General features: G+C 64.4%; 3 protein-coding genes and 1 long non-coding RNA gene across 5 annotated transcripts; 2 read left to right on the plus strand and 2 right to left on the minus strand.

Moving 5' to 3' along the window:
* Positions 1 to 65: 65 nt before the first annotated feature.
* On the plus strand, positions 66 to 1,795 carry LOC136023367 (uncharacterized). The gene is made up of 2 exons (XR_010616555.1): positions 66 to 625; positions 933 to 1,795. It is a non-coding gene; the product is annotated as an uncharacterized LOC136023367 (long non-coding RNA).
* Positions 1,796 to 2,272: 477 nt separating this feature from the next.
* On the minus strand, positions 2,273 to 3,312 carry ZNF593 (zinc finger protein 593). The gene is made up of 3 exons (XM_065697752.1): positions 3,074 to 3,312; positions 2,851 to 2,913; positions 2,273 to 2,721 (listed from the first exon to the last, which is right to left on the minus strand). The coding sequence occupies exons 1-3, from the start codon at positions 3,268 to 3,270 to the stop codon at positions 2,520 to 2,522; spliced, it is 462 nt and encodes a 153-aa protein (XP_065553824.1). The 5' UTR covers positions 3,271 to 3,312; the 3' UTR covers positions 2,273 to 2,519.
* A 189-nt stretch (positions 3,313 to 3,501) lies between these two features.
* On the plus strand, positions 3,502 to 5,051 carry C18H1orf232 (chromosome 18 C1orf232 homolog). Of its 2 annotated transcripts, XM_065697747.1 has the most exons (5): positions 3,502 to 3,527; positions 3,684 to 3,911; positions 4,026 to 4,112; positions 4,196 to 4,293; positions 4,525 to 5,051. In XM_065697747.1, the coding sequence occupies exons 1-5, from the start codon at positions 3,516 to 3,518 to the stop codon at positions 4,781 to 4,783; spliced, it is 684 nt and encodes a 227-aa protein (XP_065553819.1). In that variant the 5' UTR covers positions 3,502 to 3,515; the 3' UTR covers positions 4,784 to 5,051. The 2 variants fall into 2 exon arrangements, with proteins under 2 accessions (XP_065553819.1, XP_065553818.1); XM_065697746.1 differs by lacking the exon at positions 3,502 to 3,527 and having other exon boundaries at positions 3,602 to 3,911.
* Positions 5,052 to 5,063: 12 nt separating this feature from the next.
* FAM110D (family with sequence similarity 110 member D) lies at positions 5,064 to 12,945 on the minus strand. The gene is made up of 3 exons (XM_065697723.1): positions 7,884 to 12,945; positions 7,460 to 7,723; positions 5,064 to 6,477 (listed from the first exon to the last, which is right to left on the minus strand). The coding sequence occupies exon 3, from the start codon at positions 6,356 to 6,358 to the stop codon at positions 5,393 to 5,395; it is 966 nt and encodes a 321-aa protein (XP_065553795.1). The 5' UTR covers positions 6,359 to 6,477; positions 7,460 to 7,723; positions 7,884 to 12,945; the 3' UTR covers positions 5,064 to 5,392.
* Between the last annotated feature and the right edge of the window lie 18 nt (positions 12,946 to 12,963).

Here is a 12,963-nt window from a genome sequence, read left to right on the forward strand (position 1 = left end):
GGGGGCAAACGGGAGCAAACGGGGGCAAACGGGGGCAAACGGGGGCAAACGGGGGCAAACGGGAGCCGGGCCCCGCTCAGGGCAGCGCCACCGCCCGCGGTGCGGCCCCAGCGCCTGCTCCCCGGGCAGGGCATGCGGTGAGGGCCGAGGCCCCGCACAGCCGCAGCCAGCGGCGCTGTGGGTGCGAGGCGCGGCCCCACAGAGCCCTCGGGGGCACGACTCCAGCCCCTGCCCTCGCGGCTGAGGCAGCGGCAGCCGCACAGCCCGGCCCGGCCCGGCCCGGCCCTCCCGTCCGTGACCCCCCCCCAGAGCTGCCCTGGCCCGGCTCGGCCTCCCCCGGCACCTCGGTGCCCGCCTGCCCCCGCCCCGCCGTGTGCGCTTGGCGGAGCAGCAGGCGCTGATCGGCGCTGACAGCGCTCGGCGCTCGCCGGGTGCGCGCTGCGGGGCCCGGGGCGGCCGTGGGGCAGGCGGGGACGGACGCAGACCCCTCAGGGCGGCCAGGGCGAGGGGCCTGAGGCTGGGCGGGGGGGAAGCAGCCCCGCTGCTGCCCCACGGGGCCTGATCCCGCTGCGCCATGATCATCCGCCCCAGACGCTTAACCCCGGGGTACTTCCGGCTGCTCCAGGTAAGGGGGGCTCCGGGGGGGTAAGGATGGGACCCGCAGGGACCCCTGTGCTGCCCGCCAGGCCCGCGAGCCGTGCCCGGCCGTGTCCTGCCCCCAGGTTAGCAGCGAGGGGGGTGCTGGAGCCCTGCGAGCGCTGCACAGGGCACTGTAACAGCACCCCTGGACACACACACACACACACCCCGGGGGACCACAACGCTGTCCCCATTGCCCCACATCCCAGCTGGGTGGGATGGGGATGCTCAGGGCACGGCCTCACGTTGTGTCTCACGTTCCGCTCCCCTCTGCTCTCCGCTCTCCCCTGCAGATGCAGCTGGCAGCGGGGCGCGGGGCCGAGCCGGGGGGGCGGCTGCTGACCCCCCTGGCTCTGCTGCTGGCGGCTGCCGGGCTCTGCCTCTCCTTCTACAGCGCCCGCAGGATGGCCGACCCCAGCAAGGCCCCCCCGGAGCTGTGAGGAGGGGTCCGGCAGCGCTGCAGGGGGGGGAGCAGGGTCCCCCTCTGCCCACTGGCCCCCACCTCAGCACCGCTGCCAACTGCGGCATCTTCCGAGCTCATCTGCGCCACGTCCAGCCCTTCCTCCCTGCCCGGGCAGCACAGGGCCCCGGGGCCCGGGCACACGCGCCTCTGTCCACGTCTGTCCCTGCTTTTGGGAGCCGGTTCATCGCCTGGGATGGAGAGCAGAGAAGCTCCTGGCTCCAGAGCAGGCAGCTGAGCCCCGGGCCAAGGCACTGCAGGACACCAGGATCCAGCCACAGGAGCAGAGACCGAGCAAAGAGACGAGACGGAGCGGCTGGGTGCTGCATCCTTTTCCCTTTGCCCTGCCAATAAGAGGTGCCCAGGGAGCCACCCCGCTGGTGGCCACATGCAGCCCCCCCCCATAAACATGCAGCCACGGCCAGTGGAACCCCGCAGGAACAGAAACCAGCACTGAGCACCATTAGTGACACAAAAGGAGGGTTGGGACCGGCAACAATGGGGAGCGGGGTTGATGGGGCCATGGGATCAGTGACTGCCTCCTGGCAGGCGCTTCCCGCTGGGCGGCATCTGAAACCTTCCAGCCCCCCCCTGCACCCTCCAAACCCTCCCAGAGCTGCAACACTGCATCCCCCCGGAGCCGGGGGAACAAATCCGGGCGGGCTGCATGGAAATAAACCCTTTCCTGGGAGCACAGCTGTGGCGTTGCTCTGCTTTGCTGCTGCTCCAGCCCAGCACCACAGCTCGGCAGCAGACACAAACCTCTGGCACGAGGGCTTGCTGCCAGGGCTGCATCAGCGGTACCCACACTGCAGGGGGTGGTGACATTGTCACTAAGTCCCAGGCAGCGTCACCAGCAGGATCACAGCATCGGGCCGGTGCACGCAAGGCAGGGAGCCCGATCACAGCACACATGCAGCCCCGGCCCTCCAGGAAGATGAAATCACTTGTAGGCGTTGGGTTTTAAGGGACAGCAGCCTGCAAGTGTCCCTGCCAGGGGACACCAGCACTCCCCTCTAGGGGCCCAGCACCGCAAGCTGCTCTGCCGCCCGAGGACAAGGCTGTTCCTCTGGGCTGGTGCTGTTTCCCTTTGCACGATCAGGAAGAACAAGCAACAAGAGGCTGCGCCCCGAGCAGGGCAGGCACGTTCACAGAGAGCTCTCAACACTGCCGGGCTGTTCACTGATGTGTTTTAATGGAGGAGTCTCTGGGGTAACCGCTGACCCACAGACAGGGGTCTAAAACCGCGCCACAAGCAAAGAGAGGAGCGCACGGTCCTGCCAGCACTGAGAGAGCAAGCAGCCTGCCCCTGCCCTCGGAAGATGGGGGCACCTGGGGTCTCGCTGGCTCCTGCTCCTCATTAGAGCTGTGGGCAGCAGCGCTGCCAGGAGCGGCGTTTGCCCGCTGGGACGTGTTCTTCTCACACAGCTGAAGCCAAAGGCCCCCTCACGGAGCCGCCTGGCCCCTCAGTCCGCGGTGCTGAGCTGGACACCTCCATGGCAGTGACTTCCTCCAGCGGCTGGGTCTGCACCTCCACCTTCTTCGGGGGGATGTAGGACCCCATGCCAGCGGCACGCTCGGCCTCCTCCTGCGTGTACGGGGCCTCCTGCAGCTGCTTCAGCCTGCGGGGAGGGCGGAGGGGAGGGGTGAGGCTTTCACCCCCAGCTCCTCAAACCCAGACCCTGGTGAAGCAGATGCAGGTCACAGGACCCCGGGGCGGCTCAGGACCCCCCGCACGGGCACCCCTTTACCTCTTCTTGTGCACCTTGGACCGGAAGTGCTCCTTCATGCTGGTCAGGTCCACAAAGTAGCGCCTGGAGGGGTATAAAACAGGGGGGGGTCAGGCTGGGGAGTGACCCCCATGGCTCTCCTGTGCTCCCCTATGGCCGGCTCCCATGGGGCAGCACCCCAAAGGGTCCCCACAGGGGTTAGAGCCCCCGACCCCAGCCCCGGCCGGCGGCGGGGCGCACGCACGCGCAGTGCAGGCAGTAGAACTGCGCGCATCCCGGCAGGTCGGGGTCCGGCTCCTGCCGCAGCAGCCGCGCCGCGCTCTCGGGCCGCAGGTCCCGGTGGATCTCGTCCAGGTCCCGCCGGCGCCGCTTCGTCTTCAGCCGCCGCGCCAGGGAGCGCGCCCGGTGCGCGCCCGTGCGGCGGCCATTGCGCGGCGACATGGCGCCTACCCGCGCGGCGCCACGCCCCGCCCACCCAGCGGACGTGCGACTGCGAGCCCCGCCCACCGGCAATAGGCCACGCCCCCCCCCCGGCTCCGCCACATGGCCCTGGCCGTCGGGCTCCCCCCCGGGCCGCCCGCCGGCGGTGACCCGGTCACTGCTGTGATGAGCTGGGCAGGGCTCCGCGCGTCCCGGCCCTGATCGTGTTTCCTCCGCTCTGGGCGATCAGTTCCAGCCGGGAGCCCATGGCCGGATGGGTGCGAGCCCCCAGCGCCCGCTCTGCTCCGCGGGGTCGGGGCAGCCCCAGCCCTGCGGGTCCGCTGTGGGCACGGGGCACTGGGGGGGGGGGGGCTGCGGCGGGGGCACGGGGGGGTGCGGAGCTGATGAGAGCGGCTGCTCCCTCGCTGCCCCAGCTCCGGCCGGGCTCAGGTTCCCCTTTGTGCTTGGAAGGAGCCCCTGAAACTTTAATGAAGCCACCGGATCGCCGGGGCGGCGCGGGGGTGCCCGGCTCCCCACAGCACCCGCCGGCTCCCAGCCCCGCAGAGCCCCTCACCATGGCCCAGGGCTTCTGGCAGCTCTACAAGGCCAAAGTGCTGCAGACCCTGGGGGAGGCTCGGGCAGACGGGGCGCTGCAGGAGGAGGTATGGGGGGGGGGGGGGGTCACCACCAAGCCTGGGTCCTCCCAAAGCGGGGTGACCGAGCTCCCTGCCCTCGCCCTGCCTGCACTCCTGCCCTCACTTTGGGGTTCGTTGCAGGGGGACCAGCCTGAGCTGATGGAGGTGGCTGAGCCGCCCGTGCTGATGGAGGAGGGCCCCAGCCCCGTGTCCCAGCTAGCGAGGAAGGTGAGGAGGGGGCTGGGGGAACCCGCGGGGGCCCTGCTGAGACCCAGGGGGCCCCAGTAAGCCCAGTGCTGCCTCCCCTGCAGGTGCAGGGGGTGGGCGCCCGGGGCTGGCGGACGCTTTCATCCCTCTTCACCCGCGAGGACGAGCACCAACTGCTCAGCCCCGAGCTCTGCGCAGACCAGTAAGTGGCACATCGGGGGGGGGGGGAGCCCAGAGCCTGGATCCAGCCCATGGATCACGACCCCACACACGCCCCCCTCCCATCACCTGCATCCCCCTCTCCTGCCAATTCTCATGAGGCTGGGGGGGGGGGCAGCATGGAGGGGGGGGCTTGGGGGTGCCAGTCCTGGCCGCTGTGGGACGCAGCGAGGAGGGTCCCACACCGACGTCCCCGTACCCGCTCTCTCCCCAGCCCGCTGGCCGCCTCGCCCCCGGAGCCGCCCCCCTCTGAGAAGGCTTCCAGCTTTTGGGATCTCTTTGCTACCAAGTGGCAGCAGGCACCGGGGCTGGACAAGGAGGTGTCCCCCCCGGCGCCGGCCGAGAGCCCCGCGGAGCCATCAGGTGACGATGGCAGCGACCTGCGGGAGCCGGAGGAAGGAGCCTTCCGCTGGGGCTTCCTGGCGGGCAAACTGGCCGAGATCCGGAATAAAACCGCTCCCAGGGGCAAGTAGAGGAGGATGCGGCAGCGGGACCCTGCGGCAGCGCCAGCGGCTCCCGAGGGCAGCCCCTGCCCGCAGCCGAGGGGGCTCCGCGGTGTTTCGCAACGTGTCTGCACTAAAGACCCCGAGGTGCCCCCTTCTCCCCGAGCCCTGCCTGGTGCTTGCTTCGCCCTTGTCCCCCCCCAGGAGCCCTATTGCCGCTGGAGCAGCATGGCCCCACCGCGGGATGGGGACCTGCGTCTCCCCCCGCCAGCCTGAGCTCTGCCGCACACGAACCACACGCGACGCCCTATAAAAACAGAGCCAGGTTTATTGAGCGCTGCTCCGGCCCCAGCAGCCCGTTTGCTGAGGGGTGGGCACTGCCTGCAGTGGGGGGCTCGGGTTCTGCCCATCCCCTGGCTTCCAGCTGGTGCAGGGCATGAGCGGAGACAGGGAGGATGGAGCTGGGTCAGGCACCGGGGCAGCGGCCTGCCAGCCCTGCGGACAAGGAGAGACTCCGCCAGGGGAGCCCCTTTCCCACCTGCGCTCTGTGCCCCTCTAGACTCATCCCTGGCCCTGGGTAGACCTGGCGGCCATCTCAGCCAGCGGCCAGAACGGGGACATCACCAGGGCTACCTCCGCTTACACAGTGGGCCCCTGGGCCGCCGCCACCCCCGCTCGCTGGCAGTCGTAGAGCCACTTGATGATGCGGGCGTTGCGCTCCACCACCGAGACGGCAGAGCCCAGCCGAGCGCCCGGCTCCTCCTCACCCGGTCCCACCTCCCCGTCGCTGCCCCCCGAGGCCTGCCCGGGCTCCGACTCGCAGGAGCCGTGGAGCAGCGCCCGGGCGTTGTCCCCGCCCGCGGGCACGAACCGCTCCCGCCCCAGCAGCTCCACCAGCGCCCGGTCCAGCCCGCAGCAGTTGAAGAACCGCTCCTGCTCCGAGAGCGGCAGCGACAGGCGCAGAGCCAGCGCCGGCTTCCCGGGGGGCTGCGCCACGGAGCCGCCGGGCAGAGCGGCGATGCCACCGCCGCCACCGGCACCCGGCGTCCTCGCCTCCTCCTCCTCCTCCGTGGGCACCCCGGGCACGGGGGCCTCGGGGCTCTGGGCTGCCGGCGGCCCCTCACCCAGCCCCCTTTGCGGGGACGAGCCGGGGCACTTGTCCCTGCGGGGGCCCTGGCACAGCGGTCGCGGCAGCGCGGAGCCCTCGGCGTTCTCCTTGTCCCCGTGCGGGCAGTCCCGGCCCTGCCGGTGGGTGAGGAGGGACTCGGGTCTCGCAGCGGCGCGGCGCAGCACCGGGCTCTGGCACAACTCGTGCCGCTGCTGGCGGGCGAGGGCGCGCTGGGCTCCGGGCGAGAGCCAGGGCGAGCGGCTCCGCAGCGCCGGCTCCTGCCGCCGGTTGATGACCTGCAGGGACTTCACGTACTTGGCCTTGTCGGCCTCCAGCCGCTCCACGGCGCTGCACGTCCGGCCCCCGCCGCGCCCCGGCTCCTGCGGCCACCCGGGGCTCCGGTTCAGCCGGGCCAGGGGGGAGCTGCGGCCGGGCACCACGAGGTGCAGGTTGCTGGAGGCGCAGGCGGCAAGAGGGGGGCTGCCCGGGGGCACCATCGCCCCCGGCCCTTGAATGTGAACCCCGGTTGCTCTGTTCCCCCTCGAGTGGCTGAGGAGGGGTCTGGTGCTGCGGATGGGGAGGCTCCCAAAGCTTCGCTTGGCTCCTGGATTAGGCCCTGGGAGGAGAGAGGAGGTCCGGGTTCAGCGCCAAGGATGCAGCAGTGGCAGGAAGTGTATGGGGGGGGATAAAGCAGAACTGGAGGTTCCCTTGATCCCATGCTTCGGCCAAGCAGCGAGCTCTGCCAGCCGGGCACAAACAATCCATGGGCAGGAAGAGAGAAGTGCTGAGCATCTGCCGGCTTCACCCGCACCGCAGGAGCAGCTTCCAACAGGAAGGAATACCGGAGCCACTGCCTTATCTTGGAGCGCAGGGACAGGAGAACAAAGCCCGTGCACAGCAGAGCTGCTGAGCTGCACCCCCCCGGGCCCCTGCGTGGTGGCACCAGGGCTGCAGGATGCTCTGTGGTCTCTGGGCCGTGCTCCCTGCAGCCAGGCTGAGGCACCTCCTGCTCAGTGAGGGGGGCATGGAGCAAAGGGGCTTTATCAGCCCTGGGGCGTGATGGCTCTTGCTCAGCTGTGCCCAAGCATCTGTGCAGGTCCGGGCTGTGGATCCAGTGATGGGTGCCAGAGGAAGGGGGTCTGGAGCCTGGGCAAGGGTTTGTAAATGCCCAAAGCAGGTGGTTTCACTGAGCAGAAGAGACCTAAATGGTCATGGAGAGCCAGCCCATTGCCATTGGCAACCCAGCCCCGCAGCCTCTCCAGGTGACAGCAGGGACATGGGGCTGGGCAGAGCAGGATCACTGGAGAGCAACAGCCCAGGAGCCCTCTGCCTGCTCAGCTCCACACAACCCCACCGCCACATCCAGCCCAGTACAGAGAGGGAAACTGAGGCACGTGGTTTGTCTGGTCCCGTGCTCCCAAGGGCTGAGCTCCCCACTGCTGGGCAGAGATCCCCAGCAGCTCAAGGGAAGGTGCCCCCAGCACAGCCCCATCCCCTTCCAGCTTTGCCTTGGCAGAGCCAGAGAGCCCAGTGCCCTGCACCACAGCAGGATCATGCCCAGCACCTGGGCTCGGCAGGTGGAGGATGCTCTCGCTCACCTGAGCCCACACAGGGATGCAGGGATGGGATGCAGGATGCTCTGTTCTTGTTCAGCTCCTGAGCCCACACAGGGATGCAGGGATGGGGTGCGGGATGCTCTATTCTTGCTTGGCTCCTGAGCCACCACAGGGATGCAGGGATGGGGTGCGGGATGCTCTATTCTTGCTTGGCTCCTGAGCCACCACAGGGATGCAGGGATGGGATGTGTGGACGCCTTCTTCTCCTTCAGCTCCTGCCCCTCTGCCGGCCACAGCAAACTGAGCCTGGAGCAGGCAGGAGCCTCATGTAGAGGTTGAGGAGGAACCACCCCATTAACCCCTGCCAGCCCAGCCCCGACACCAGGAACCCTGTGCCCCAGCCTTCACACCCCGGAGCCCAGCCTGCCCAGCCAGCATCACAACTCCTCCTGCAGCCCCAGCTCACCTCAGCAGCTCTCCTCCTTCTGCCACCTCCTTATAGGAGCCTGGCCAGGATTCTGGGATCCACAGCAGGGATCTGCCTCCTCCCAGGCAGGACTGAGTCTCTTTGTCCCTCCCCAGCACACAGCGCATCAAGAACGGGCCAGAGAAACCACGTCCACTCCAGCAGTTCCCTCTCCTCCGTCCACCTGGGTGGATGCTGGGTGCGGATCCAGCCCCTTCCCCAGGGTCCTGCCCCATCCAGCGAGGGAGGAGGAGGGAGGCAAGGTCCTTCTGGCACTTTCTCTGCTGGTGGCGAAAGGGTCAAAGCGAACCAGGCAAGTTCCTGCCTCCTCTTCCCCCCTCCCCGGGAAGGGCTGTAAATCGCAGGAAGCCACAATGGGCTGGAGCCGGCCCAGGGCCTATTTTTACCTCTGCCCAGGGCTGGATGCTCCCAGGGGCACCCCCCTGTTCCCTGCTCCCTCATGGGGGGCTGCGAACGTGGTGCTGTGGTGGCCGGGGGGGGGACACCGGCTCCCTCCGGCTCCTGCAGGTGGTGTGGATGGAGAGCACTGCCCAGGCCAGGCTCCAGCAGGGACAAAGCCCGGGCATTTGGCCCGGGACCAACTGGGACCATCCCAGTTCCTCCATGTGGCGCTGCTGCTCGGGAGCTGGGATGTGCACAGTGCCAGGAACTGGGTCTGCATCCAGCACTTCCCAGTGCCAGGACTCCTGGGCTGAAGAAAACAGAGGCTAAACCAGAGGCTGAGCAGGATGAGAGCAGCCAGGGCTTGTCCAGGCTCTGCAGGCACTGGGAAGAACCCCAGGAAAAGCAAGGAAGGGACAGGACCTATTCTACGGCAATAAACCTGGAGAGGAGCAACGCAGGGAGCTGCCTCTTCCCGCAGTACTCGGGCTCTGTGTGCATGATACGGCCATGCCAGAGCAAATCCAACCACCTCCAGAGGAAAACGGGAAAAGGATGGGGGCAAGTGATGGAGAAACCCGCAGCAGCCCCAGGATGTGCCGCAGGAAGAGGGGCATCCACGATCCCACAGGGGAGGGGAGATGTTCTTAACTGCAGACAACGTGAATCACTGCTTATCAGAACAGGTTGTATTTCCTGAGCAGGAATAACGGGAAAGCCACAAGTGAGTAAGAGCAGCCTCATATTCCCCTTTCTCCGGCGGATGCAGGGTGTTCCCATGGGATGCTCCTACCAAACGCCTGCCCCTGTCCCAGAGCAACTGCTCCCCTCTCCAGCTCCTCCTCAGAGCACAGCTGAACTGGTTCATTTAGGCAAAGCACATTCCCTTTGGGATACTACAAGGGATGATTTGAGGGGCCCTTCCTGGCATCAGCATCCCAGGCAGCTCCTGCTTCCCCTGGGGAGGGAAATGGGGGTTTTGTCACTGTGACTTCCAGGAAGGGATTTACCCAATTTACCACCCTCTTAGTGGCTTTTCTTGGTCCTGTGGATGCCCAAGGTCCCTTGTTTCCATTTCGGATCACTCGGAGCTCTCACAAGGCGCTCTCTGCTCTGCACTGGCGCTCTGCTTCCCTCCCAGCTCACTGGGAAGCAAGCAAGGTCCCAGGCAAGCAAAGCAACGCTGGGCACAACCCAGGCACGGCCAGTAACGAACCCTCCGGCCTTGCTGAGCTGCGAGGAGGCTGAGGAGCCCTCAAAGCGATTCCTTCTTCTTCCAGCACCGATTTTCAGCTTGATGACACAGCCCTGCGCCTGCAGGCCCCCTCACGGCAGGGACAAACCTGCCCGCGTTCAACCCCTTCCAGATGCGTTTCTCCTTTACAAAGAGAACTGTAAAACCCCACTTTAACTCCGCCACGACCACGCGCAGGCAGGACCGCAGCACCCGATAGCAGCCAGCTGCTGCTGCTGCCGCCTGCTCTGCCTTCACATCCCACAAAAGGCCCTTCGTGGCCCCAGCTCCGTGCGGATGCCTGGAGAGCAGCTCCTGGGAGCCGGGTGGCTGCAAGGCAGCGGGAGCCTGGGGTGCAGGCGCTTTCCCTAAGGGGCAGGCAGGAGCAGAAGCCTCGCTGTACAAGTGTAAAGATACCACTGGCCCCAATGGGCTTGAATAACCCTGAAACCATCACTAACCTAAGGCACCAGTAACCACAAGCAGGAACCAGAGCACCGGGGCTCCTGGTTCAAACCCTGCCGTGGGGGCTTCAGAACCCCATGGCAAGCGATGGCTGCGGAGCAAAACAGCTCAGAACCATGACCCCGAGGGCAGACAGAGATGGAGGAAGGTGCCAGGACTGAGGGCAGCATCCCCGGGGTCAGAGGTGAGCACCGGCGCTGACCCCACCGCCTGCTGCAAGGGACCCGCAAAGGTTTTGAGGCTGCATCTCTTCTGTCTGAAAGCCCAGAGATTAAAGAGGCCTCTGCACAACAGCAGCTTGGGCAGCCGCTCTCCCTCCTCAGGAGAAAGCAAATATGGGGCAGCCCCAAAGAGAACAGCTCCAGCCACCCCTGGGCAGCTCAGCTCAGCCCCCAGGCTTAGCCCAGGCCCCTCCTCACAAACTGCAGCCCTGATGCAATCACTTTTCTCTTCAAGCAGCCAAAGACTCCGCACATTCACGTGGAAACAAAGGGATTGCACAAGCGCATGGGCTGGGCTGCAGCTCCCCTCGCCGCGCTGGTGGGTGCTGGCTCATCCTCCTGGTCACTTCTCCGTGTTTCATGGTGCTTTGCTCCCAAGAACACGCAGACCCCCCCTTGTAAGCTCATGGAGCCAGAGGGGAGACCTGCAGCAGCTCCAATCTTGTCCCTCCACCTCCTACAGTGCAGGCACTGCACAGCTCCTGGCACTGCAGGCACATCCCTCCTCCCTCATCGCACTGAAGGGTAGAAACCGCACTTGGCATGCACAGCGCCCTCCAACCAAAGGGGGAACTAAAGCCCATTAAACAGTCGCTTTACACACTCCAGTTCTCTGCTCACCGCACAAACGCCCAGTAAAGACAGGAAATGCTCACCAACCAACGCGCCATGGAAGGGTTTGCAGAGCATCCGTGGAGCAAAGGGAAAAGCCACACAAAGTCCCCCATTTGTGCTGCCCGCGGTCCGAAGGCCACCTGAGCGCATCTGCCCCACAGCTATGGCACGGAGCGGGGGGAAAGCTGCTTCTCCGAAGCCAGGGCAGCTTTCCAAGGGGTGGACGAGCAGGTCAGCAGCCTTATCTCCACCACAGAGCAACATCTGCCATTACGCTGCAGTTTAAACCGAACACAAAGCAAAAGCAGAGCCAAGGCGAGTGCCCAAGCCCTGGATCGCCCAGCGAGGACCTGCCCAAGGGAATGGAACAGGCGAGATGGGGCCTCAGCTTCTGCACAGCGAGGAAAACAAAGCCGAATTGGGGTTATCTGAGCCTTGGTTACAAGCAGTTTCGGCACCGGGGCAGTTCCGTGCAGATTTCGGCCCTCCCTCCCAGCCATGGATTAGATGCACTTCAAGGCTTAGGCTTCTTCACTGTGTGGGGGAGGAATTTAGCTTGTGTCTGCATTGAAAATCCCCACTCTTCCAACTAATCCAAGGTGTGACTTTCTCCTATAATTAAGGTGCTTATCCTCCGATACAGATCCTGCCAAGGGGGGAATCTGCCTCTTTCTGGCACCAGCATACACAGGAATCTGCAGATGCCGATGCAAGAGCACGGCCCATGTGGCTGGGCTTGGGTTTGTTGCAGGGATAAGACATGGCAGGACCAACCGGTTTGCAGCATTTCCTGGTTGCACTATTCCCAGTCCCTTTGTTCCGATGGTAATTAAAACATTGTCCTGATTTCAGCTGTAACCAAGTTAATTTTCTCCCTAGCAGCTGGCGCAGGGCTGTGGTTTCAGCTTTAGTCGGAGAACACCACTGATAACACACCAATGGTTTGGTTGTATTTACCCTGATCAAGGACTTTCCAGCCTCGTGCTCTGCCAGTGAGGAGGAGCACAAGAAGCCAGGAGGGAGCAGAGACAGGACACCTGAACCAGCCAAAGGGATATTCCATCCCACAGCACAACGTGCCCAATAGAGGAACTGGGGGAGTTGGATCGCTGCTCAGGTCAGGCTGGGTGTGGGTCAGTGGGGGCTGAGCAATAGGACTGTGCATCACTGCTGTGAGTTGGGGTTGTTTTGTTTGTTTGATCTCTCTCTCTTATTTCCCTTTTCCTTATTACTGCTATGCCTTAATTATTGCACTGCTCTTATCTCGACCCCCAGGTTTTACTTCCCTTCTGATCTTTAGCTGCCAGATGGAGTTAAAACCACAACAAACATGCAAAACACTACTACATTTTTGTATTATGCCCAAGTAACAGCGGTTCCTGAGCTCTCTTCCTAAGGTTCCTCAGGGCACACAAGACCAGCAGGCCACTGCCCCTCACAAACCTCCATTTACACCTGGGTGAGGTCCCAAGAGCCAGCACACGCCTGCTACCTCTACCAGCTCCAGCCAAAGCCAGCAGTGCTTGATCCAGGAGCACCAGAAGGAAGCAGGGCAGAACATACATTCACCATCAGTCCTCTGCACAGGGTCTGTGGGGCAGCTTTTACCTGCAGAACAAGGGGTGGGGGCTTTTGGTATGAAATCCTGTTCCACCAAACACAGGAGCTAGAGGGAAAGACTCACTCCAGGACAGTGGCAGCATCTCTTCGCATCCTCAGTAGTACTAGTAGTAGATTTGCTTACAGCCCATGGTGGTACTCAGTGTTTCTAATAACTTCAGGTATGTACTGGATGTAAGAATAGCACTTTTCATCTTTAATCTCCTCTTTGGAAATGAGGTACAGCCACAAGAACAGCATTTTGACTCTTTAAAAGGCTCAGCAGAACCCACAGGGTCCACACGGACACAGCTCACCTCAGGTGGTCAGGAGCCAGCTCCATTTTCGCATGCATTCAGCCTCACTGTCAACTCCTCCAGCTGCACATCACACATCAGCTGAAGTCTGGTGCTCCTGCTACCCAGAGAAGATGAGTGGCACTGCTATTAACCAACCCAGCATCTTCCATAAGCTGAGGATAACCTACAGGATGACTGTGAAGTGCTACAGCTTACTTCTGCCCTAAGCACAGCAAAGAAACTCC

This window comes from Lathamus discolor, chromosome 18, assembly GCF_037157495.1.
Source record: "Lathamus discolor isolate bLatDis1 chromosome 18, bLatDis1.hap1, whole genome shotgun sequence".
Classification (NCBI taxonomy): Eukaryota; Metazoa; Chordata; class Aves; order Psittaciformes; family Psittacidae; genus Lathamus; species Lathamus discolor.